The 27,383-nt window shown below is 34.4% G+C and overlaps 1 protein-coding gene across 5 annotated transcripts; it reads left to right on the top strand.

Moving 5' to 3' along the window:
- Positions 1-1,707: 1,707 nt before the first annotated feature.
- On the top strand, positions 1,708-27,350 carry LOC129806238 (developmental protein eyes absent). 5 transcript variants are annotated; one of them, XM_055854674.1, is made up of 8 exons: positions 1,708-2,096; positions 2,219-2,474; positions 11,598-11,644; positions 22,126-22,414; positions 22,477-23,518; positions 23,590-23,701; positions 23,778-24,027; positions 26,775-27,350. In XM_055854674.1, exons 2-8 carry the CDS (start codon positions 2,400-2,402, stop codon positions 26,949-26,951), a joined length of 1,992 nt encoding a protein of 663 aa, XP_055710649.1. In that variant the 5' UTR covers positions 1,708-2,096; positions 2,219-2,399; the 3' UTR covers positions 26,952-27,350. The 5 variants fall into 5 exon arrangements, with proteins under 5 accessions (XP_055710649.1, XP_055710651.1, XP_055710650.1 ...); XM_055854676.1 differs by lacking the exon at positions 2,219-2,474 and having other exon boundaries at positions 1,724-2,096; positions 22,480-23,518; positions 23,778-24,022; positions 26,770-27,350; XM_055854675.1 differs by lacking the exon at positions 1,708-2,096 and having other exon boundaries at positions 22,480-23,518; positions 23,778-24,022; positions 26,770-27,350.
- Positions 27,351-27,383: the final 33 nt, after the last annotated feature.

Here is a 27,383-nt window from a genome sequence, read left to right as displayed (position 1 = left end):
CGGCTGTTTAACCGTCGATCTGTTTATAGATCTAGAAGCCGAACGGTTATAAATATCGATGAATCTTTGTCCTAATTATTTCGATTTTCTATAAAGTTAATATCGGTCTCCTACAGCCAAACTGTTTGAGATATCGCCTTTCAATCATTGATAAAACTTCTTTTGTATCGTCTGTTTAAGCATGGATCTGATATAGATCTAGAGGTCTAACATTTATAATAACGATTATGAGACTTTGCAAGCCCTATCTCTATTATTTAAGGTCCTATCATGGTCAAACTATTTAAGGAAATATCGGTCTTTTACGGTCAAATACTTTCAAATTATGATAAAACATCTTTAGCTCTGCCTGTTTAACCAATGATCTGATATGGGTCTCTAGGTCGAATGATTTTTAAATATCGATTTTATTTTAACTCTTTGCAAATTTCGTTTCTATTATTTCGGTTTTCGATATAAAGAATATTACGGGCTTCAGACTTAAGGCTTAGTCATAAGGCTTAACTTCTTTAGATACTTATTGGTCGATATTTTTTGGAAAATTTTGACTTACGGCGTTATCACACTTGCACATTAAAATTTTAATGTGATTCACATTAATTATCGCTTGTGAGCGTCCAAATATGTTATTTGTGTCTTTGAGTCACTTAATATTTAGGGTTTTTCTATTTATTGATAAAGAAGTGGACTTGGCCTGCAAAAATAAGTTTAAATTTACCTAAAGCATAAATATTTTTCACATTAAAAAATTAAAGAGAAAATCGCATTAATTTTTCGCATTAATGCTATAAATCAATTTATATCAAATTTTCCGGGCCAAGTCTACCTTTTTATCAACAAATAAATCAAATTTTGAATATAAAATGATTCAAACACACAAATTACACATTTGGACTCTCACCAGCGACAATTAATGTGAATCATTTTAAAATTTTAATGTGCAAGTGTTATAACACAGTTAGAAATGGACTATTAAGGGTAAATAACCTATCTGAATCAAAAGAAGAAATTAAATTGGTTCGTATTTAGGATTTTGAGACCTTCGGAAACTAGGCTAAACCTCTAGTCTGAAGTCGGTCTATCGGTCTCTCATGTACCTTTTATTGGGCTTTAAAGCTCTAAATCCGTGATAAATGTGTTTCTATATTTAAATCACTTTTAAAATATCTAATAAGTACTTATCGTATACACCATCTACGAGGGTATTTACCTTATCAACCCGAATCCATCTGAGGCCTATAGACCAGTAGCTTGCTGAAAGGACTAAAAGAGGATGCCTTTCTGTGGATGGGCTGCAAAAGCGGGCAACAATGTACGGCCTGCGTGTGATTCTTATCCCGCTGTGTCCATAAGACATCCTCAATGGGACAGAGCGAGAGGGGACACAAAAGAGCAATCGATTTAGGAGCAAGATGCAGCAGTAGTGAATTGTTAGTGCACTTCTGAAGCGCTTCTGAGGGTGCCAGAAAATTGCAGACACTCTGCTAAACTCTCCGAGGGAGATAGAATGAGATTTGGTGACAGAGCAGGAGAGGGATTGAGGCTGTTTCAGCCAAATTGATGACTTCTCTATGGAAACCTCATGAGTGTGAATGAGTAGAATAGATAGGCGAGAGTAAGTGAGATGACAATTTAGTGAATGGGTGCGACTGAAATGGAAGATGGGAAGGAGGAATCTTGAGAGTGAGATAGCAAGTATGAAAAAGACAAAAAAAAATCATCGTAGAGTTCGAGTCAGAATCACGAAATCCGGTTGGATTCTCAGTTTCTTGGAGGCGCTTCGTGGATGAGGAAGCTCAGTTCATGGGATAAACTCGAAAATAAGGTGATAAAAAAAATTGCAAAAAAAACACTTTGAGGAAATAGGACATAGTGTGAGGGAGTGTGAACAATTTGTGCGAAGGACATAAGAAAATTTGTGGATTTTTTTCTAACAGTGCAACTGGCAAAAATTTTGCAAAAAAAAAAACGAATTCTCTGAAGTGATCTAATCTTGGAGTGTAAAGTGTTTTGTATTTAAGTTAAGCTCCAGAGACAAAACAAAAAACATTTCTTTCACACAGTATTTGCAAATATAAAATGTAGAAATAATTAGTGTAAGTGATATTAGGAGAATTATTCTTGTGTGATTTGAAATTCATTCAATCAAATAGTCGTTAATTTTGGCAGTTGATTATGTTTTTTTTTTGTTTTTAAAACATCTTTTTGACATCCCAAGTAGTTTGACGTAGCACTGTGTGAAGTTTATTTTTTTTAATGATTTTTATTGGCAAAACAAAATCAAAAGTTGATTGCTGTTGAAGGAGAATTTGCAATCAATTTGTGTTTTATCCCTAAGACACAATTCCAAATGAGACAGTAACGAAATATTCTCCATTCAACTTCCCAATATACATGAAATGGTGACATTAATGCCATGTAGTTATATATCAGCCTCCCGCTGTGGACTGATTGATAAAATGATAGAGCCAAAGGTAAAAAAAGTAAAGACTCTTTCTTTTCTCCAAACAAAAAGATCAATATAGGAAATCACTTAATAATAAGAAAATTATGCATGATGCCTATAAAATCGGACTTTAATGGTTAGAATTGCTTCTATTTCTCTTTCACCTGAAATATATGTGGGGACCACTCAAGGGTTAACCCTTTCACGACCAAAATCCTCATTTATTTTCTTTACAATTTAATGTTTTAATTTGTAGATCTGCAATTGAATTGAATAGCCTTAAAGGTTTCTATGAATTATTCAAAGAATTTGCAATCAAAGAAAGGGTTAAATTCCAAAAAGAGAGAGATTTGTTTTGCTATTTTCTTTACAGTTCTAAAAGATTATTTGTTTATTTGATATTTAAGATCGATTCAAAGCGTTTATTAAAATGATTCAGTTGATTTTTAAAAGTATTTTCACAATAAAATTGTTTTGTTTCTTTTTAATTCTTTCAATTATTTTTTGAAAAGTTTTTCGAAGCAGAGTTGAATGTAGGGGGATGTGGGGCTGCTTTGAAATTAGGATTTTTGTCCTATGTTTAAATGGAACTGAACTATATCATAATGTAATATAGCTTCACAATCTTTTTATGCAGCTAAAATATATCATGATAATGCTCAATTTAATATTAAAATAGGTGAAAAATTTCATTTTCAAAACTGTCACACATTCAAAGATGCCCCATTTTCCCCTAATGTTTTATTACAATTTTAAAAAATTATCTATAACGTCTTATCGAAATGCTTCAATATTTTTTTTTTAATTTCAAAACAATCATATTTTTAACAATAAAATTAAAAGATCCATGTTAAGGTAAAGTGCCCATGGTTCGTACGATTCCAAGCTACGTATTGAGTAAGTTTTTCTTATGTTTCTCAATAAATGTGACTGCAACATATTTTATAAATCTAGGCACTTTCCCTTGTTTTTAAAATACTGGTGCGATGAGTTACATTTATTGCGAAGCATAGGACAGATTTGGTCATTACGAAGCTTGGGAATTGTACGAAGCATGGACACTTTCCCCTAAATGTTGCCTATTTCTTTTTCTGAAATTTAAGAATGATTCAAAGCGTTTTGTTGAGATGATTCAATTTTGTTGTAAATAATTATTAACATTAAATTGTCTAAAAAAAAATATTGAAATTGCAATTTTTGTCGAAAATTGTTTATAAAATATAAATAAAAATTTATTGCCCGGATTTTATTCAAATGCTATAATAAGTTTTTTTTCGGAATTTTTAGGAGGAAGTAGCCCAAGAAACAATTTTTTCTTAATATAGTGTTGTAGAATTCCTTAAGTAAGGCACTATAGAACCAAAAATCTTTTTATTTGCTTATAACGCTCTTGGTCCCATCATTGAGATTACTATAAGTAAAGTGGCGCACTCTTAAGGATCTTAAGAGCTCCTATAGGAATTTCTACAGAAAATTCTCACTTTAAGTCTTTTAAAAGTGCACTAAAAGACTTGTTTAATACTTGGTTCTATAAGGCAGCTATTTTGCTTCTTGGGAGGGCGGTTTGAGAATTGGGGTATCTTTGAAATAGGCCTTTTTTCTCTTATTTTTAAAAAGAACTGATAAGATCGTTTGTCAAGCCGGTCGACACTGAAGTCGCATTATTGGAGACTAAAAAAATTAATTGTATTGAATTGAGAATTGGACTTCACAAGAATATAGTTTATCTCGACAATTCTGTAAAGATAAAATACATAATGATAAGCCTAAAGTCTTTTTAAAAATACCGTAGATGCGTAAGCTTTTCTTTAATTTTAGTACTTAATAATTGTCTTTTCCGATCCGATCTACCATGTCCAATCGGTGAGGACCATTCTTAAACATTAGAAATAAAGAAAGGCTTACGAACTATGAACAGTAGGTGGTCAAATCACCCGTATCTACGCAAGGAGAAAAGGGTCCAATTTAAAAGGTAACTCAATTTGAAAGTGCCCAACTTCTCCCTAACAAGGATTTAAATATTTCAATGGACCTTTGTTCATGAATGGTTCGAAATTAATTCTAATCGATTTTATCAGAATGAATCAAAAAGAATTCAATGAGATTCAATGATGCTTAAAAAGATTAATATTTCATATCTCCTTTGATCAATATTACTCAAAAATTATTGTTTATAATCAAATGTAATATTCTTCTATACGATTTTATGAACAAGTATTTTTTTGTAAAAAAATTACTATTTTGATTAAAATTATTCTGGATTTATGATTACGGGAGAGCGCACTATCTTCGGACTAAGGACTACTTAAGCTTCGAATAACTCGTTTTTTTCAATATGTTTTTAATAAATTTTACTCATTACAGTAATATATTTTAATAGCTAGTCCGACGACAGAAGAAAGCCATTGGTCAAATTCATTAAGAACATAGGAAAAAAACTAAGTTGTCCGAAGATAGCGGCTTTCCCCTACACGTTGAGTACTTGTTTGACATCTTTTAAGTGTTTTTTATAAAGATTTCTTAAACAAATTATTTTAAGGGAAAATTGCATTAAGGATTTTGAAATAACTCTGATTGATAATTTCTATATTTAAAAATTTACTGTTTAATTGGATTTGCATTTCTAGAATTATAAAATTAATCCGAAATAGTGAAATACAAAAAATCAAGTTTTTTTAAAAATATTTTAATAAATGGGTAAAATATTTCTTTAGTTATAAAACAATAAATGTTTAATGTCGTTTCAAATATAAGATTGAAATTATCATTGGATAAAAATCGATTTCAAAGCAATTTCTATAAAAAGTTCATTAAAAAATATTGTCAATTTATCTTGGAAATATGATTGTTTTCCATTATTATTTTTTTTGTTTAATTTATTGCTCTCTTTCAATTGGAATTATTAAAACTATTTCAAAGGTTGTAGTTCAAAAGCAATATTGCAAATTAATTGAAATTATTGGATTATTCATAAAATATTTCTGATTCTTTTTAATATTAAATTTATTATTATATAAAATTTTAATTTATTTTAACGTTAACAGAAATATTATTTAGGCTAATCGCTTTTTGCAATTATAAGCTTAAGGTATATTTTAAAACTTCTTTCTAATTGAAGTTAATTTAAAAATGATCTGTACCCAAGCCTGGGCCAAATAAATTTTATTATAAAAAGATTAAAAACTTTTTATTAAAAAATAAAGAATTGTGTTTAAATTAGATGGAAATTACATAAAATCTTTACATCTTCAAAAATTACATTAAATTACATAGGATCAAGTCTCTACACAATCTTCAAAAAAAAAATTGCAAAAAGTGATTTCCTGTTCTTGTTTTATTTTATTTTATTCTTTTGATAAGAGCTAAAACGTTTCTCTGAGCAAATTCTTTAAGAGATTCAGGCCATTAATTTTAATTGATGTTATGAATAACAGATTTATTAGTGAGGTTATTTTGAAATGTAAGGTTATGTTGGGCATATCCTAAAAAGAAATACACTATTAAGGAGAGTACCCAAGCAGCAATTTTTTCTCAAAATGGTCTTGTAGAATTCCCTAAGTAAGGCACTATAGAACCAAAAACCTATTTATTTACTTATAACGCTCTTGCTTCCATCGCTGAGATTACTATAAGTAAAGTGGCTCACTCTTTAGGATCTTAAGAGCTTCTATAGAAATTTCCATAGAAAATTTTCACTTTTAAGTGTTTTAAAAGTGCACTAAAAGACTTGTCTAATACTTGGTTCCATAAGGCAGCTATTTGGCTTCTTGGCTAAATGCTTCAAATACGCTACATTTTTTTAGTGATAATAAAGCGGTTTTAGAAGATACATTGAGGAGTTATTGGCACTGGTAATGGATTTTTTTTAAATATTGTAACAAATTCTAACCTCCTATTTTAGATTTGTTTTTTGAAAAGATAAAAAGGAAACGTGCCAAATATTTTTATTCATTTTTTAACTGTCTAGACAGGGATATTAAAATGTTTTTTGGAAGATTTTTTTTGTAATGTTTGACACCTGTAGTGGATCCTCAAATTTTAGAGGTTACGTTCACATAACCTAACTTTCCAGAATAACCTCTTGCTAATGACGATTTCTAAGCTAAATTAAAACCCAAATCTTTTAAATCTTGTTGTTAAAAGTCTAAATTCTTTTCACAAATGTTTTTTATTGAATTTTAATAGGTTCAAATGGTCGTTAAAGGGTTAAGCGGACCACAGTGAAATGTAGAGGGAAAATTTGTCGAAAGAGCAGATAAAAATTTGTCTCCCAGTGCCATCAAGTGCCTTCTTCGTCACACATTTTTTAATCGTTGTAATTTATTTAAAAATGTCAACTGTAATTTTTGTTTTTACCTTCCCTAACCACGCGATTTAATGAAGGAAGGCCCCCAAAAAGCAGAAGAAGAGGCAGTGGATGGGAAAAAGAACATAATGTCCCATTCACCAATATAGTAAAAAACAGAAAAATCTCTTTTATTTCTGTATTAATTCTCTGGTGTTTCCATTCTCCAAAAAGACTCTTGTCGATTTTTTGGGTGGTTTTTATTGTATTTTTGGTGCGGGACCTGTTCTTTTCACTCTGAATAAAAATAAATTTTAATCTTATCAAGATTCTCACGGGTGAAGTTAAACATAAATAACGCTCATAAATATCACATTCTCTTGGCCTAAACCGGGGATAGATTGTGACTAAATGATCTTTTGCTTTATGGTAAATACTACAAAATGCCATGTTTTCTCATAATATTATTCACCAACTATTTCCAAAATTTGCCTTCTTTTTATTGAAATTGCTTAGTCAAAAAGAAAATATCTAACTCCGAAGAGGGTGAAAAATTTCTCTCAGTGATTGCCAAACTATCTTCTTCCTCTGGAGATTTTCTTTATGAAGAATTTATGAAGACGATGAAATCATCTCTTGTCTGATCCTCCTTTCTTTGCTATTTTATTAAAATCTTTATTTGCCTACATGGCTGTTATTTTTGCTTCCCACCCGCTTTTTCGACAACTGCCCGAACCGTCGGCAAAGTTAGTTGAGGAAAATTTTTAACTTCAAGAGCCTCATTAAATTTTATTAGTCCTAAATAAACTTCCCAACCGAAAAGACCATCAGCCACTTGGACGCAAAAATTCCTTCCTGAAAAAATGGCATCTTTTTGGAGACTTTCCCCAAACATTTCGTTTTTTGTATTTGCTCATTCACAAACCAAACATCTGCTTCCAATAAAAATTCATTTTATTTCGAAGAAATCATCTCAAGAGTTCCACTTATCGTCAATTTATCCTAAATTTTCCCATAATTATCCCTCTGCTCGTTTATCCTTCTTATCACTTAAAATACTCATAAAAGTGCTAAAACTTGCACTTATTGTCTTGATTTTTTTTTGAGTGTGGCGTTGAAGGATTTACAGCCTTATGTGCCTGAAAGGATGTGTTGTAGATCATAAAGCCATAGAATAACACGGTTTTTGGGTCTTTTTAAAATAATGCAGTTCTGCGTAATTTTCAATAGGATTTTAGGATAAATATTTTGGTTTTTTTTGTTGGTTTGTGTTTAAAATAGTTTGGAAGGAAATCATCCCAAGTAGCATTGGTTTGAGTTTCGAATGACCAAATTTAAATAATTATAATTAATTAGTCATAATTCTGAAGCCAAAAGCAAGATCAAGGTCTATAAAGTTACTAGATTCCTGATTTATGATTTGTTTATTTTAGTAATAATTTACATTACAATAATTTAATTGTTTCAATTTACCCGATACATTGTAAAATGCTTGAGAATTAAGGGAAGAGCACCAGCGATCGACAGTGTTTCTCGGATCGTCAGGTTATTACCATTATTGTTAGATCAATTCAAATGAATTTTTAAAAATTATTAGCTACTTTTTACCATTTAACTCACACAAGAATGAAGTGCATTAGCTCAGATTTAATTTATAAAATCAATTTTCCGTGAGACACCTGATTAAATTCGTGACGATCCGAGGTACAGAACAAAGATGCAATTACATCTATTTTTTTATTAATTTATTGCAAAAATTTAAAACTCAAATGTACAGATATAGTTAAATAGATCACTAATATACCAATTTAGCATACACAAAAATGCCAAATAGTATTTTGAGGATTATATTTGCAACTAAATATCGAGCATGTCTCTTAACATTCCGATCGGGGGTGCTTTTCCCTTATATGAATGATCATAATAGAAATAGGGGGAGGTGGGGTTACTTTGAGTTATGGAGCTACATTGTTATACGATTTTTTCGCATATTTCTAATGGAAACTGGACTTTAACATGATGTAATTTAGATAGACAAAATATATGTGGATCTAAATTAAATAATTGTAAAGACCAGCTTCATTTAGAAATAGGCGTAAAAGTCGTATAACAGTCTAGCCCCATAGCTCAAAGTAGCCCCACCTCCCCCTATCATATTAATACAGTGGACTTTCGCTAATTTGGTTCATTTAAGATCGCTTTCTTTTAATTCGGACGGCAGTTATATTTGAAAAATAGGTTATTGACATTTTTTCTAGGTTATGTTGTGGTTTTTAATTACTGACTTTCTCTATAATTCGGGTGAAGTAATAATTTAGTAAATTTCGGTCCTAAATGTATGAATTTGAGAGAATCTACTGTAATGCTAAAGACCCCTACCTTTTTATTCAGTTAATAAGTTATTTTCCAAAGTGAGGTTATGTTCAACCTAACCTTAAAAATGCTATTTGAGCTTGAAACGAAACAAACTTCATAAATCTCCCAAAACCAACAATTCCTTTTACAAATTTGTCCATTTGAGAGATAACATTTTTAAAATCTTAATTTTATATTAAAAGATATCAGATCTTAAGCTTACAATATTGCATAACAAATATTCTAAAACAAAAAATCAAATTCTTGTCACTTCTAATTTTTCTTTAATTTTCCAATTTAGCGAAGAAATTATAAAATTACAATATGAGGTTATGTTTGAAGAAGCTACAGAAATCCTCCAAAAAATCAACCAGTTTTAACCAGTTTCTTTATATGGCTTTTTATGAATTTGAATTAATGATAAAAGTGTTTTAAATCCTAAATTTCTGACACTTTATAAATGTTAACCTCAGGAGTTTTGTTTGAGGTTAGAATTTGCTACATTTTTTGGGTTAAAATTTGATTTTTTTTTTGAAGTCAATGATGCTATTTAACAGCCGCACTGGATCGAATAAATGGCTTCAATGAATACATTGAATTATTTTGGTGGATAAAACAAATTGTTTAAAATTTTATATATTTGTAAAAAATATTGTCATAAAACTTAACTTTTAGGTTTCGAACATAACCTAACATTTCAAACTAACCTCTTATAATAAAAGAAAAAAACGAATCTTTCATTAACTAATTCTTAATCAAAAAGATAAGTGAAGTAGCGTATTTTAATTTTATTAGACATTCTTCCTAAAATTAATTGAGAATTATTTCTGATGACGACTAATTTTTATCCAAAAATATTTAACTAAAGATTTTTTAATATACAAATCTCGAAGAAATTTACTGAGAGTACTGTGGAACCTTGCTCTTCCTTGTGTATAACACTAATCATTTTGCTAGATAGAAAAAAAAATCATTTTTTTTGTGAAAGAAATTTCTTAAATATTGAATAGGTTAGGTTGAAAAGTGAGGTTTTGTAGTAATAATCTTAAAGTAACGAAGTTTTAACGAATTTTTCTTCTATATTGGTAACTTTTAAGATTAATTACTTAATTTCGTATGTTTTATTTGGTATTTTGCAGTAATTTATTAGCACATTAATTGTATTGTATTCCGTTCTGTTGCAAACTTAAAAGAAAACCTTCACTTGGCCAGAAATTTGTAACACATCCTTATAGTTTCAGGACACAAAAATGAGTTTTAACTCTATTAAAAAAGATTTATTTATTTTTTCTGTAACTCATTCAAAATTCTGTAAAAAAAAATATATCAAACCTCTATAGAACAATGTTTTGAGGTTATCTTTCACTTCTTGACATAACCAAAATGCAAATATAATCCCAAAGTAGTTTTTTAAATTAGCAATTGCATTTGAACTTTGCTAGGAAATATTATTTTAAAACTTTAATCTGTAATGAGGAAATTTTTTTTAGAATATGTTTTCGTTAATTCGAAGGATATTTTTGAGCATAACCTCATTTTCCGAAATAACTTTCTAATTAAAATTAAAATAAGTCATAGTAAATAATTATTTTTGTTTTAAATATAGCAATTGTTTGTGACAAAACCGCATCAGAATTTTTCTTGCAAATTGCATTAATTTTAAAATGATTTTAGCATAGCCTCACTTTGTAACCAATATAACCATTTACGCATTAATTTAATATTTGGAGACATTTTGTAATGAAATTTTGTTATTGACAAACTATATTGTGTTATTTTAAGGTTACTATTACGCATACTTTCACTTTGTAACTAACATAACCTCTCTAGCATAAATTTAAAATACAATTTTATAACAAAAACATCATCGAATTTAACTCAGAATTCAATGTTTATCATTTTTACAATAGCTTTTACTTGAAAGTATTTGGTGTTTTGTAATGAAATTTCATCTTTTAAACCCTCCATATTGTGTTAATTTGAGGTTACACTTAGCATAACCTCACTTTCTAACCATTATGATCATTAAAACATACATTTTAAAATTGGTAATGTTTTGTGATAAAATTTCATCATTGTCACACCAGATTGTGCTAATTTAAGGTTCTTTTTCAAGTATAACCTCACCTTCTAACTAACATAATCTCGTAATCGTAAATTCTAGGTACAATTTTATAATAAAGCATAGTTGATTTTATAGCAAAATTAAATATTGATCACTGTTAAAATATTTTTTACTTAAAATTTCAGGATGTTTTGTAAAGAAATTTATATATGAAACCCTCCGAGTTGTGCTAATTTGAGGTTATTTTGAGCATAACCTCACTTTCATACTAAACATAACCTTTTATGAGGTCAATATTGAATTATTTTAAGAATTCGCAATAAATATTAAACACTTTATGGCTAAAGTAGGAGAAAGTCCTCAAGAAAGACACCAATAAGCTCTGTGTCTTCTCACATAAATTGTCTTAAAGTTATTTTCCAATGTTTCTCTCCTATAAATTACAGGTTAAAAGATCAAGAGTCGATGATAGTGACCCTAATGATCGAAATAGGTAATTATTTTCATCGAGTGCCTTCTGATCAATCAACATCTTCTCACTGGTGGTCGCATCAATTTGTCTCCTCACACCACGTGCTCTTTAGAAAGAAAAAAATTGAAGGGGACTTTAGTCAGATGATGAGGAAGGATTAAGGAAAAGATTGGAGGTTAAACCTTCGGGAGGGATTTTCAGTAAAATCCCACTGAAAAATCTCTTTGGAAGGCGGAACACTAAACAGAAGCTGAGAGGGAGCCTATTTAATGCCTTATCTCAATTTTATTTATTTTTCCCCTCTTTTTTTCCTGAATTGTTTTTATTGATGTTTTCCTAACACTTTGATGTGGTGCTCTATTCTATTGGTGTTTTTCAGGCAGAATTTTCTGCTGATTCTGCCCATTTGCTGATGAATATTTGTTTAGAGCTCTCTTTGGTCCATCTTAATTTGTGAAAGAAAAACTGGCCTTTTCAATTGCCACAGAAATGCCTGAGAAGTTGTGTTTCTTTTTGTTTTGTTGGGAAGATCAAGAAAAATTGAAAAAAACTGTGGATTTCTTCGCCCTGAAATCGTTTTTTGTTTGGACTTGGTTGAGGATTTTTATTGTCGAGTATTAAAAAAGTTCTTTTCTCGCCTCCCCCGAAAAGAGTCATACGCTCTGAGATTTTTCTTCTAAATAATCGACAAATGGATAATTACCGGATCTCGTTTTTATGGGACTTTTGGGTTGTACGGCCGTCATCTTCTGGCCAAAAATGATGCAACAACTGACGAAGAAGTGGATGGAAACATTTGGTCCAAAACACGGAGGATTGCTCGAACTCCACAGAAAGAAAGCAATATTTAACATATAAAATATATATAGCAATATATAATATAATTTACATATTTTGATTTCCTCTGCATCCTCCAATCAGGATTATATTTTGTTGGACAGATGTTTCTCGTGAATATTAATTAAAGTGGTGAGAGTTAGAAGCCAAACGGTTAGAGATACCGACTTACGGTCCTCGAAGGACCCTTACAAATCGTCATCTTGTAGACAAATGCACTATCTCTGAACTACGGGGGCCTCTAGTCTCACTGAGATTTCTCTAGGCCTTGAAAACATTAACCTTCATTTGACCTTCTTCCACTGATTCCTAACAAAATTTTCATTTCTTAGTTTGCTTTCGAATTATTGAAAATTTTAGCAATAGCGGAAAGTACTCTACTTTTGAACGTTCATGCCTTCGAATAATGTAAATTTTCTTTTATTTTTCCTACGAGATATACACATTTCTATTAAATAAGCTTACTATCAATAAAATTAAATCATCAATTTTAATTAAAAAAATGTTACGAGGTTATGACCTCTAAAGCCTCTATACAGTAGGAGCATTTTTTTTAAATCTTTTTTTAAAGAAAATTTTCCCAATCATTGTGAGCAAAAACGTCAAAATTTTTAAAAAAAAGATATTTTTTGACGATAATTGTTTTTAGTGTGCAGACACCATTACATTACAATTATATATTATAATTTTCTTCAAAAATTGCATTTTTAACAGAATTTTGACGTTTCTATCTACAGAGAACTGCAGGAAATTTCCTTCGAAAACGCAAGTTTTGATGACAATTTTCGATGAAAATTGCTAGAAGCCTTTACGGTGTTACGACAGCTAAAAAACAGACTAAATACGAAAACTCAAGTCAAGTGTTTTGTGCATAAAGGCATCTACGCATTGGGAGCAATTTCCGTCAAAAATAGCATTTTCGACAGAATTTTGACGTTTTTACCTATAGCGTACTGCAGACAATTTCCTTAAAGAAAAGCAATTTTTGATGACAATTTTTGGTGAAAATTGCTCAAGTGTTTTGTACATAAAGGCCTCTACACATTGGGAGCAATTTTCGCCACAAATTATATTTTCAACAGAATTTTGACGTTTTTACTTACAGCGCACTGCAGACAATTTTCTTCAAAAGCACAATTTTTGATAAAAATTGCTAGAGACCTTTACGGTTGCGACAGCTAAAGAAACAGACTAAATACGAAAACTGAAGTCAAGTTGTGCATAAAGTCCTCTCCATATTGGGAGCAATTTTTGTCAAATATTGAATTTTTAACATAATTTTGACGTTTCATCTACGGAAGTGCAGACAATTCGTCGGTTCCGAAGAAGACTATTGTAAGTCTACTTACAATAGTACAAAAAGATGGTATCATTGGACACAGAAACCTTAGATCTACATCCCCACAAAATTTTATGTTGATTAATTTCTTCCTGCAAAAATTACAAGAAAAAAACTTAAAATCAACGCGCCCAATTATTGAGTTTTTTGCCCACAATTTTGCTATAATTAATTTAAAAGTAGTGTTAACAGAAGATATTCAATGCGTAAGTATGATAAAATAGTTTCAAAAGCTGAAAGTATACTAATTGCAGTGAAATTAATGAAAATAAATTTTAGCTGTCAAACTTTAAACCTCTTTCCTGTAAAGTTTACATTTTGGACTTACAATAGTCTTCTTCGGAACCGACGAATTTCTTTTAAAAAAGCCATTTGTTGCCAAAAACTGCTTCCAATTTGTAGAGCCCTTAAGTTCAAGCTCTTAGAATTTTATTAAAAAAAGAAAAGATTGTTTATCATATTTTCCAATTTGATCTGAATCTTACGAACATCTCTATTGAGAAGTAAAAAAGTCCTAATTTACTAGTTTACGTGTTAAAAATGCATTTCACTTTAAAGTTTGGATCAGATCCAGTAGCACTTCAAACTTAGACTGATGTTTCGTTCATAAACGACACTTGAATTATTCCTTTCAATTGTTTTTATGATTAATTTTCCCTGACTTCTCAACCGATTTGAGCAAATTTGGCGTTGTTGGAAAGGCCTTGGGATTTTTGACAAATTTAAACCAGTTTTAATCAGTTATAAACCGGTAATCAACCAGTTATGAAGCGATCATTTTAATAGATATTTGAATCGGTTTAAATCGGCTTTGAATCGGAAAATATTAAACCGCAAAAAAATTATGGTGCTATTCCAATGAAAAATGAGAATTTTAGACCTTTCACCTGAACTTTGTTTTTTAGTACAACTGCTCTCATGTGCTTCTTCATTATCGATATTTTTTTTGGTGTTAGTTCCTATCACGACTGTTTGGTAGTTTTGAAGCACGACGAGGTCTAAGGACAGGAATCGTGACAGAAACCAACACAAAGAAATGTCGATTATAAAGAAGCACGTGAGAACAGCTATGTACTAAAAAATGTTCAGGAGAAAAATTTTCCCTTTAACATGTTTACTTTTCTCAAGTGCCTCTGCATCATGGCCTTTCTTTGTGTTGGTTCCTATCTCGACTGTTCTCCCCAGTGTTCTAAAACCATCAAATAGTCGTGACAGGAACCAATGCAAAGAAAAATGGACTATGTAGAAACACTTGAGAACTGCAAAATCCACTTTTATTTCATAGCAACCAATCGAGCATTCGTCTAAGCTGCAATGCCTTTGCACTTGTGTTTTAGTACATTTCGTCTCGCAATAGCTCATCTAATTCACTTAACATGGTCAATGAGTTTGAAACAAGAAATGAATTAATTATGGTGTGTAAATTTTGCGTTTTTCGTGAATCATTAGGCGATATGGAGTGCAAATAAATTTGGACAGATGCCAAACTTATGAAATTCAATGCTACGTGAAGAGACAGATGGATTGAATGGGGATCCCTGTGAGTGAGTGTGTCAATTAGTCTACCTCACATCATTATTCTACCAACTATTAATAATTGCCATTGTGGAGATTGTCTCATAAATAATATTCATGGATGTTTTTTTTTTTCAATGCTCTACCATCATCCCAATACATCTGCAGAGGATTTCTCAGAATTTTTCTCGGCTCTCGGGATCAGAGAGAAAAAAGATGTCTTTTTTTTCTAACCATCAGGGACCTTTTCCATCGACTAATTTAAATATTTTCACGCCAAATTATCAGAGGTCCTGGAGTTGAGTGAATTTTTTGGAGGGAAATCTGAGTGAGAAAGTATCTTGATTGTCGTAAATTGTCTGCGCAAGAAACATTTCATCCACTAATTAATATAAATCGGTTGCTGTTACGATTTTTGTTAATTGCAGAAGAAAAAGGTTAAAATTGAGTCTTATTTTTTTTAGAATATGGCGTATTATCCGTTATATTTTTGTTTCCCAATTTCCAAAACAGGCGAAAAGTTTCTTTTGAATGTATAGTTCAAATATCTGTCAATTTAGTAGAAGCTTTTGTACATTGTATGTACTATTTTTATAGTTTTCTATTACTATTTTTTTGTATTTTCCTCTTGAGAAATCTAACCTAAAAATGTTTTCACTATAGCCTTTTTGGTCTCTCGAGGGCACTATTTGCAGTCGTGAGTGGCGCTGGCAACTGTTCTCAATTTTTTATTTCTCAATAAATTTCTCTTTATTTCTCATTAAATTAAACTTTTAATGCTTCCCCTCTGTCAATTTTAAAAAGAAATATTTAGAAATTAGTAAAAATAATCTATTTATATCACCCATTTTAGTAGATGGGAGTCATAATTTTACTTTTATTTACATATAAACTTTTTTTTTAGGTTAACCTCAACATAACCTTAAAATTGCATAACCAATTGAATTTTGAGTTTGACTAAACTGAAGAAATTATTCTAAAAATAAATCCACAAGAGTTTATTAAATGTGTAACTTAAAACAGTCCTAATTATTTTCAATAAATTTGTCTAATTGGTTTATTAATTATTTTTTTTAACGATTTCTAAGTCTTTATTTATGTTTAAACGTCTTTTACTATAGAAATTTACACTGGAAAGGCAGTTTAGTCAAGTTAATAAGAAAAGTTTGCCAAAAGGATGTTCTTCTACACAAAATGTAAGAAAAAGTTTTGCCAAATTGGTAAATAACATTCTTTTGACAAAATCTAAACAAAAGATCCATTTGTCCGCTTTAAAAAAAACTTTTTTTCAGAGTAGGTTATGCTCATAGGCAAAAAATAATTTTTTTAGAACTAAATTACCCGTTAAATTGTTTGTCTCTTTTAGAGTTTAGCTCTAGTATAGTTTTATGATTTGAATTTGAACTAATAATAAATTACTTAAAAACTTAAATATAACCTCAAATATCTTGACTCTAAAAGAAAAATTTCATGAAAGTGTTTGTCTATATTGAAGTTTGAATAGCTTTTTGAGGGTTATGTTCAGCATGACCTTACAGTTCTTACTAATTTCTAATCTATAGAGAAACAACCCCAATATTTTTCAATTTTTGTAACCTTAACCTCAATATAACCTCATAAGTCGAAATATTCTTCATTTATTAAACTCATTTTTATAGAATTTTGAGGTATTTCTTCTTACAAGGTTATCAATTGTCTTTTTAATTTTTAAAAGCTTTCTTGAGCCGTTTAACGTAAGGTTTTCTTTCTAAAATTTTGTACATTAGGTGGTATTTTTTATCTAATTGAGGTAATAGGGTTAAAAATTGTGAATTTCGAATTCATAGTCATGTTTTTCGCAGTTGAATGATAGTTGAACAATTTTCAGAAGTTTGGTGTTCATAATTCGATAAGATTTTAATGTTAGAAAAAAATATAACCTCACTTTTTATGAAATTCTGTTGGTTCAATATTAATTTTTGTTTCAAATATTGTTTATTTCAAACAAAATTACTTTACTAAAGGATAAATGTTCATCCAATGGAAAATTCTTGGTGGAAGTGGAAAACCTTTGAAATAGAAATTTTTTCTCTTGTTTTCAAATGGAAATAAGCCTTATCATAATGTGATTTATCTGAAACGCTGCTTTGTAGATCTAAATTACATTATAAAGGCTCACTTCTATTTGAAAATAGGAGAAAAAAGCTCTATTTTAAAGGTACCTCTGTTCGAAAGTTCCCCACTCCTCCCTATATATCGATTATAGGTGAACCATATAGCTTTAATTTTATCCGATATTGTTATTTTCCCAAATTGTTCCAAGCTTTTTTAATGATTTTCGGATATGTTTTAGAGATAGTTCAGGCGAACATTTCGGTCACATGTAAACCACTGTAGAGGGACCATTTTTTAACCGATTTGGTTAAATTTGGATTTTTTGGAAAGGTATTGAAATTTCGAACACGGATGCATCGGTCTTCATCGGTAATGAACCGGTTAAGTACTGATTTTTCAATAATTTTTTTTTGGAAACTATTTTTTTTACTTGACCTTAAGTTTGTTCCCGAACTGAAAGTGAAACGGTAAGAGATATCGACTTCCGGTCTTCGATCTTCTTCCCCATAAGTGAACATTATCTCGAACGGTCTCTTTCCTTTTCCTCTATTCCCCGTTGAACCCCTCAAAAACCATATTTTAAGTTTTTTTAAACATTTTTTTAATGGCTTTCGCATTGTGTTTATAAACTAGATTAAATCGACAGTAATACTAGCTTCAGACCTAAGATTTAGCCATATGGCTTAACTGCTCTAATTTCTCATCAATCACGATTTTTTGGATTATTAAAAATAAAGTGACCTATTAGGTTCGCAAAAAGCAATAAAATTGCTCGCTATTTAGGATTTTGAGACCTTCGAGAATTGGGCTAAACCTTTAATCTGAAGTCCGCTTAACCCTATGTTCATATGCAAAAAATATGCTAACGGAGAGGACTTTCGCGTGATTTAAATTTGTAAGTTAAAAATTGCTCTTCCAGTACAACTAAAAGATTTATTAAATTTTTCAGAATATATTTAACATTTTCACAAAATGTTTCACATTTTTCTGCACAGGACTGTCGCCTATTTGTAGGATTTCCCAAGTAAGATTCTCTCAATCTTCCCCATTTAATATCCATTCAGGAATTAATTTGTTCCATGGGAACTATTCCCCCATTCAAAGATGCATTTAAAATTGCTGTATCAAGCGATGTGAGTACTGCCCAAATCCCAAAAGAGAAAATATCTCAATTTGAAATAATTACACATCTTGTTTAACATCCATTGACTTCCTCCGAGAGCTGCTGAATTTTTTTTTCTTGTTCTGCCTATTTGCGTTTCAAAAATTAATTACGAAGCCGCCACAAATGTGCTGAAAGAAAAGCCAGTCATCATTTTGACGGCTCTTGGGAGCAGGGAAAAAAAGCGTGATCTTCAGATGGGGTTGATCTCGAGGTGACTCAATGGAGTGCGATTGGAGACTGTGTGGAAAATAATCTGTCATGGAGCTGATCAATCATCCGATTCGATTCTTGTTTGATATCTCTTTGTTGGATTTTCTGGAATGAGATAATCTCCTCATGTAGCATTCTCTTTCCGCGCGTGCTCTTAGTCCTTTGCCAATTTTTTTCTTGCACACACTTCATTTGAATAATCCCAGAAGTCTCAGGCCTGGAGATGCCTCTCGGAGGCTGCCAGAGCAGAAAAAAAAGAACTTGAGGAGATTTTCTCGAGATGTGACCCACATGTGTTAAACAAATGCTCTCGATAGTTTCTTTTTTTTCCGTTGTGAAGGAAATTCTTCCAAAAATTCTTCATCATCATCAGTGGACACTCCTTGAGATCCTTCCTCATGGAGGCAGCTTTTTTTTTTTGGTTGCGCCTGGAGAATCATTTTTTGAGGTCACATCTTGCGCCTTGAGGTTCAGGCACCGTGACACTTTTCTAATCCCCTGATCCATAAAAACATCTCGTTCTCTGTCTTCATCTCGTGCGGCAATAATTATAATATTGTAAACGAGTCAATATCAATGTGCCTGACACTTCTTGTAGCTCGAGTTTAAAGGGAGAATAGTATTGTAATTAATTGATCTTGATTCAGATAAGCTTATGGATCTCTATCATAAGGGAATACTTGACTGTGACCGAAGGATTGGGCCCTAGGAATCCTATCGGTCGATCGGGGTAGTTACGCAAAAATCTCGGATATCGGACATGTCATATGATTGCATTTGCATAAATGTTTCTCACATGAATTATATCCTTACAGTGAAAACTCATCTTTCTCGCTCTAACTAACTTATTTAAACTCGCTTTTTATTATTAATCGTATCAGAATACTTTGTTACAATGTAATCATGTTATATTGCTGTTGCATTCCGTGATAGAAGAATCCGCCAAGTCCATGTGTAGACTGCCCAGAAGCACCTTCCCCGTAGTGTGGATGCTTCTTCCATGCTCCTGGAGTTTTTTTGTGGGCAAAGGCGGTTCTGGACATTCAGTTACTTGCACCGGGCGGGACTCGAACTCACTGCTGTGAGAGTCGAGTCAGAGATCTCGTCCGCCCAAGACCCAAGGGTCTTGCCTATTGCACCACTGAGATCCCCATTTAAACGCGCTGAAACCAATTGCTAGCCTTAGCTCGACTTACTGTGTTATCACACTTGCACATTAAAATTTTAATATGATTCACATTAATTGTCGCTGGTGAGAGTCCATATGTGTAATTTGTGTGTTTGAATCATTTTATATTCAAAATTTGAGCTATTTGTTGATAAAAAGGTAGACTTGGCCCGGAAAATTTGATATAAATTGATTTATAGCATTAATGCGAAAAATTAATGCGATTTTCTCTTTAATTTTTTAATGTGAAAAATATTTATGCTTTAGGTAAATTTAAACTTATTTTTGCAGGCCAAGTCCATTTCTTTATCAATAAATAGAAAAACTCCAAATATTAAGTGACTCAAAGACACAAATAACATATTTGGACGCTCATAAGCGACAATTAATGTGAATCACATTAAAATTTTAATGTGCAAGTGTGATAACGCCGTTAGGAACCGTCGCCATTTGAACCTTTCACGTCCCATAGTTCTCCAACTCCCCATTCCAAAAGACCTGGCATCCTTGTCCACATAAAGCATAAAGTCTTTCCTTTCTTAAAGTTATATCAGGCAGAATTGTTCTCTTCCTTGCGAACGAGATGGTTAGCTCACTGGAGTCTATTGAACCGTATTTGTTGGACCTTTCACTCAGTGATTTTCTACCGTTTGTCTGAATCGAGGTCTCAGGCTTATGCCCTAGACACACTTACGACTTAAGCCGAGAGACGACTTAGTGGAAAATGATGGAAATGTAGTTTCACCATTATTTCTAATATAATTACGCTAAGCCGTCTCTCGGCTAATCCTTAGGTTTGTCGAGGTCCTTAGGACATCCAGGTTAGTAGCCCACGCCTGTTGATCTTTCGCCACTTCAGGAAGATGTTCGTGATCGATCTCAAAGCGGTTCAAGGCAAGATCCTGATTTTGATTCAGCCACTTTATCCTAGGTCTGCCCTGAGGTTGAGGTTCCCTGTGCTTGGGTTCGGAATCATCTTTTCTTATACGAGTTCCGTCGTTGTATCTTGCGTAGGTCGTAATTTGAGGACTTACGTTTCAGATAAAGATTAACAGGATGGCAAGTCCTATAAAGTAGAATGGAAACAATCGAACTGTTTCTAGTTCCGGAATACACAACAGAGATAGAGGGTCCGATCAATAAAGTTAGATTCTGCTTTTTCTTCCTTTTATCCAAGTTTCCGTTTTAGAAATCACACAGTAAGGGATATCTAGTCAAGGCTTTGAGGAAACGTTCCCAAAATTCATCTACTTTCCTTCTTGTTCTTCCGGAATTTATTGAAACTAAGTTCTAGGGTTCCAAAGATTCCTTTCACTTGGACGCTGTCTTTCAGAGGTCTCAAGGACAACCATTCATTCATTCATTTTCCACCGCTTATCCCTATTGGGGTCGCGGGCCCATGACATCCAAATTATCAACCTACGCTTGTCGATCCTCCGCCACTTCAGGAAGATGTTCGGGTTCGATCCCAAGGCGTTCCAAGGCAAGATTCTGAATTTGATTCAGCCACCTTGTCCTAGGTCTGCCTCGAGGTCGAGGTCTCCTCACAATGGCTTGCATAGCTTTTCTGGGAAATCTTTCCTCACAGACAACCATTTCAACCAAATATTTCAATGTCCTTGAACTCTTTGCAAGATTTTAGAATTCAAGTTTCAAGGTCAAATCCTAGAATCGAACCATTTGTAACCGATTTTTAACTGTTGCAACCTTTCGAACCAAACAGTTAGTACGCTTAGTACGCATCCCAAGTAGAGCATTCCGCAGAATCTTCTCCCTTGGTTACTTTTTTAATCTCAAAACGAAGCATTTCCCGCTCAGCTGGAGCATGATGATATTTGAAGATGTGTGAGATGCTGGAGATGTGATCGGGTGGTGCTGCAAAAACATTTTCAGCCCGCCTCTGTCGATCACAATTTTCCTGGAGAGGAAACTCGTTTTCAATGCAGGAACTGAATCCACACTCTCCAGATTCCTGAAATTCCTGTCACAATGGAATGTCCAGTTGAAAAAGTGGGCAGAATTCTTGTTTTGAATTGTTGATCTTGAGAGGGGTATCAAATTCCATCCTCGGTGAGAGTTGGAGACGAAGAAAAAATTGATGGGACCACCTGTTGGAGAATTTCTGGGTATCGCACGTGAGACGATAAATCCCACATGGCGCTTCTCTCTTGCAGAATCTACACGCCCAATAGTCAGTTGTGCAATTCAAGCTCCCTGGCCACCACAGCAACTCCCGCCGGCGGCAATCTGGTGAGCCATTCCTACGCCCAAACACCTTTGCTTTCGCTGGCGGGCTCGAGTCGATGCAGTGCCCCATCCAGTGGTACCATCCTGCGCCAGACCACGAATCCCACCACCTCCGGACTCCTCCAGGCCTCACCCGGCTGCGATGGAGGTGCCGGTGTGAATATGTCACCGGGACTCCTGGGCATCGGCTCATCAGGTGGCCCCGGAACTCTCCAGGTGAACCCATTCTTTAGCCATTTTGGGCGCCAATTGACTAATTTCTGGGTGTGTTGCTTTAGCAGGAAAGCACCCCAATTGGGATGTCGCATTGGCTCTCTGAAGGCACTGTGAAGTCTGAGGCTCGAAGTCCAGGCATCGATTCAGCTCCAACAGCATCCCTAGCTGCATCCAGTCACTTGGATACTTCTCTCTTCTGTCCCGGAGGATCCACAGCTACCCTGGATGCTTTGCAGAACAGCACCAATTCATATGAGCACAAACAGGATTACTACAATTACTACAACAGCATGCAGCAATATGCACCATCCTTCTATTCCTACGGGACTCCCTACACCTCGAGGACACCCGCCAAAATTCCCTCCCCAAATGCCTATCTCTCCTCAACCTATGCCTCTGCCACTTCCAATAACAATTCCTCGCAGATCTACGGATCCTACGGCTACAACAACTTCTCCCAATTCCCTTCAGCTGCTCAGCAGGACTACAGCAGTTGCTACTACAACGAACAATACGGAGGATACTACAATGCAGCTGCTGCTGCAAGTTACTCCCCCTATGTCAGTTCTCCCGGTTCCAGCGGTAGTCAGGGTTTTCATGCGGCACTAGCACTGTCGGAGAGCCCTTCAGATGAAGCTCCAGGAACTCCCACCCTCATGACCACTCACTCCCCAACATCCCCACTGTCTGTGTCACCCAGTATCGGGGCCAAGACAGTTGGAGGCAAGGTTGGCCGAGCTCGAGGACGACGTCATGCGCATCCAAGTCCCACCAGGAGTTCAGTATCCGAAAGCGGAACCCAGGAGAATGCCAAGACGCCCGAAAGGGTTTTTGTATGGGATCTCGATGAGACCATCATCATCTTCCATTCCCTACTGACCGGCACCTATGCCAATCGCTACAGCAAAGATCCCAATCACATTGTCCAGCTGGGATTCCGGATGGAGGAGATGATCTTCAACATGGCAGATTCGCACTTCTTCTTCAATGACATTGAAGAGTGCGATCAGGTGCACATTGACGATGTCTCAGCGGATGACAATGGCCAGGATCTGACCACGTACAATTTCTCCACGGATGGCTTCCATCCGGCAACTCAACCTGGTGAGTTTTAAGGTTGCATTTTAGTTGCGTTTTAGTTGCATGCAACTAATAAGTTTTGGGATTCTTCGCAGGGGCTCCCAGTATTTGTCTGCCCACGGGTGTCCGAGGAGGTGTCGAGTGGATGAGAAAACTCGCCTTCCGCTACAGGAAAATCAAGGATATTTACAATTCGTACAAGAATAAGTAGGTTTATTTTGGGTTTTCTCGATGAAAATTCTCTCCGGAAGTTATATTGATGATGTTTCCTTCTACTTTGCAGTGTCGGAGGTCTTCTGGGGCCACAGAAGAGGGAGCAGTGGCTGGAAATTCGAAAGGATATAGAAATAGCCACGGACAATTGGCCAACATTGGCCTTCAAGTGTCTCAACATGATCGCACAACGAGAGAATTGTGTTAACGTCCTCGTGACGACAACCCAGCTTGTTCCTGCCCTTGCCAAGGTCCTCCTCTTCGGACTGGGACAGATATTCCCCATTGAGAATATCTACAGTGCCACGAAGATAGGTAATGTCTTTAATATCTCTTTCCAGAAATCCTTCCTTGTATCTCGGAAGTAAAGGGTCATTCATAAAAATTGTTTTGAATTCCTAGTATCCCAACAAAAATATGGGTTCCCAGAAAAAAAATGAATTTCCCGGATTCCCTGAAAAAAAGCCAGTGATAAGCTTAGATCAGCTTATAGAGGTGCGATTCCTTCATTGCAAATTTGGATTGTGACAAACTCGAACGATATTTATACATAAATAATGCGAATTTCGTTTAAAATTTCTTAAACTGTATGTAACATATTATAGTTATTAATAAGGAAAATTGGATGAGATTAAGAAATGCATAAAAATGCCTAAAAAACTTTAAAGCCGATTTTCTCGGAAACTATGAGAGATAGAGGCTTCAAACTTTACATTCATTTAGAGCCTCTTTCAGGTTTAATATGTGCAAAATATCACTTGAAAATTAAGAAAATTGGATGAAAAATGCATAAAAGTGTCTAAAAATCTTTAAAGTCGATTATCTCGGAAACTATGAGAGATAGAGACCTCAAATTTTACATCCATTTAGATTTAGAGCCTCTGTCAGCGACCTGTGAGAATCCGCAAAAATATTAATTACCCACGAAAAATACGCGCCCCGCAAAAATCCGCGAAAATATACGCGCACCGCGAAAATTCGCGACCCCTGAAAATCCGCGAAATAATTCGCGCCACGCGAAAATCCGCGAAAAAATCGGGCCCCGCGAAAGTCAGGGAAAAATTTCGCGCCTTGCGAAGATCCGTGAAAAAGATCGCGGATCGCAAATTGTATATGTCACCCAGAGGTGTGCAAGAACCGTTGAAACCGAATAAACGTCAAAATAAGTTTGTTCAAGTAGCGTTTTGACCACTGACGTACAAGTTTCTTTTGACGTTTTTTCGGTTTCAAACGGTTCTTGCACAGCTCTGAACCTAGCAAATTTCCTTAAAATTGAAATTTTTAAAGTGAAATATCTCGAGAACTGCTCGTCGAATGTCTTAATTTTTTTTTCAAATTGATCTAAATTTTCTGAGCTACAACATAAACATAAAATTTTCAAATTCGCATGCTTAGATTTCGAGATAAACTACAAAATGGGTTTCTCGAGAGTTCCCTGAAAAATGTATGGGTTCTCTGTGAGTTTCCTGACAAAGTGTATGTGTTCCCAGGATACCTGAACAATGTATAAGTTCCGAGGGTTTCCTGAAAAAATATATGGGTTCCCCGTAATTCTCTGAAAAATAATGACTACTCCAAGTTTCGTGTGGCTTCCCTGACAAAATGTATGGGATCCCCGGATTCCCTGAGAGTTCCCTGAAAACTGCATGGGTTCCCCAGATTCCCTCGAAAATATTTAGGTTTCCCGGGTTTCCTAGAGGTTCCTGAAAAATGTATGAATCTCAAAGTTCCCTGAAAACTTTATGGGTTTCCTGGGAGGACCCTGAACAACGTATGAGTTCTCCGAGTGCTCCCTGAAAAATGTCTGGGTTCCCCAAGTTTTTCCGTGGGTTTCCTGACAAAATGTATGGGTTCCTCGGTTCACCGAGAGTTCTCTGAAAAATCTATGGCTACCCGGTGTTCCCTGAGGGTTCCTTGGAAAATGTAAAATATGTTGTCAGTGTTCCCCAGGCTCTTTCTGGATTCCTTTACAAATTGTATGAGTATACATTGGGTTCCCAGAGAGATCCCTGGAAAATGTTTGAGATCCCCGGGCTTCCTGTGGGTCCCTGAAAAATCTATGTGTTCCCGGGTTCCCTGAAAGTCCCCTGAGAAATGTATTGATTCCCCGGATTCCCTGTAGGTTTCCTGATAAAATACAAAATGTATGGGCACCCCGGGTTACCCGAAATTTCCCTGAAAAATGTATGAGATCCCTGGGGTCCCCGTGAGTACCCTGACAAAATATATGGATTACCCAGATTGCCTGAAAAATATTTAGGTTCTCCGGATTCCCCGTGAGGTTCCTGAAAAATGTATGAGTCCCAAGGTTCCCTGAAAAACTATATGGGTTCCCCGTGAGGTCCCTGAAAAATGTATCAGTTCCCCGAGTGCTTTCTGAATGGGTATAACTTCTCTAAGTTTCACTTGGTCTCCCTGGCAAAGTGTATGGGTCCTCGAGTTATTCGAGAATTCCCTGTAAAATGTATGTGTTCCCGGGTTTCCCGAGAGGTTCCTGAAAAATGTACCTCGTGGGTTCTCTGACAAATTGTATAGGTTCCTCGGGTTCACCGAGAGTACCCTGGAAAATGTAGCGGTTCCCGGTGTTCCCCGACAGTTTCCTGGAAAATGTATCCCCGTGCTTTCTGTGAGTTTTATGAAAAATGCATAGGTTCTCCTAAAGTTCCCTGAGAAAATGTATAGGTTCCCCAGGTTTCCAAGACAGATTGGCTCGAGTTCCTCGAAATGAGTTACCCCTTGTTTTAAAACGAGTCCATCGCTTCTTTTCATTATCGCATATGTTTTAGAAATTATCTAGGTGGATATTTCGCCTCCGCAATGACCTCTACTCATCCCTTTTTGTCTTTCCCAAGGTCAAAAGTCAAACCGCTGAAAAAAGCTTATTTCTTCATCGATTTGGCCAAAATTGGATTCGTTTGAAAGGTCTTGAAATTTAGAATATATCTGAATCGGTTTAAACCGGTAATGAATCAGTAAAGATGCGCTAATTGATATTTTTTGAAACATTGCAAATTTTTCGATTTTTTTGCAAAAATGTTTTTTGATCTTTTGGTATTTTGTAGGCAAGGAATCCTGCTTTGAGCGCATCGTCACGAGATTCGGCCGCAAGAGCACCTATGTGGTTGTGGGAGATGGTCAGGATGAGGAAGTGGCAGCCAAAAATCTCAATTTCCCTTTCTGGCGAATTTCATCTCACAGTGATATCAAATCTCTGTACACAGCCCTCGATATGGGCTTCTTATGAAAGTTTTCCCTCCGTCAGCTCACCAAGTGGATCCTCTAAGGTTAGGAGGAACATCCCCGGTCAGCATTCTCTGCGGTTTTTCAGCACACACACACCAGTGATTTTTTCTTATTTCCTGTGCCACGCAAAACTCAAACCCTTTCGTGCACCTCTGGATTTGATTTGAGTGTGAAAGGGGCTACCTGGGACAGAAGGGTGCAACATCAAATGTTCCCTGACCCAAATGGGGCCCTATGCAACAATTTAATGTATTATTTCAAATTCCCTGAAAATTTTTCTTAGTCAATTTAGCGTGAAGTTTTATTTAGGTATACTTGTGTTCATAAGAATGGATGACTAATGTAAGATGAAAAGGATCAAAATATTGTAAATAAAGAATGGAACAATTCTTCAACTTAATTACTTTTGTTTAGTTTTTCTTCTAATTTTTCT

This window comes from Phlebotomus papatasi, chromosome 3 (assembly GCF_024763615.1).
Source record: "Phlebotomus papatasi isolate M1 chromosome 3, Ppap_2.1, whole genome shotgun sequence".
NCBI lineage: Eukaryota > Metazoa > Arthropoda > Insecta > Diptera > Psychodidae > Phlebotomus > Phlebotomus papatasi.
The sequence above is the reverse complement of the archived record's forward strand: the minus strand, read 5'-3'. Positions and strand labels throughout refer to the sequence as shown.

Bases quoted from the DNA above. Each gene is read 5' to 3' on its own strand.
- LOC129806238 (XM_055854674.1), top strand. From the start codon at position 2,400: ATGGTGACATTAATGCCATGTAGTTATATATCAGCCTCCCGCTGTGGA. The intron at 2,475-11,597 runs GTAAAAAAAGTA...TATAAATTACAG, and splicing joins ATAAAATGATAGAGCCAAAG to GTTAAAAGATCAAGAGTCGA. The intron at 24,028-26,774 runs GTCTTTAATATC...TTTGTAGGCAAG, and splicing joins GTGCCACGAAGATAGGTAAT to GAATCCTGCTTTGAGCGCAT.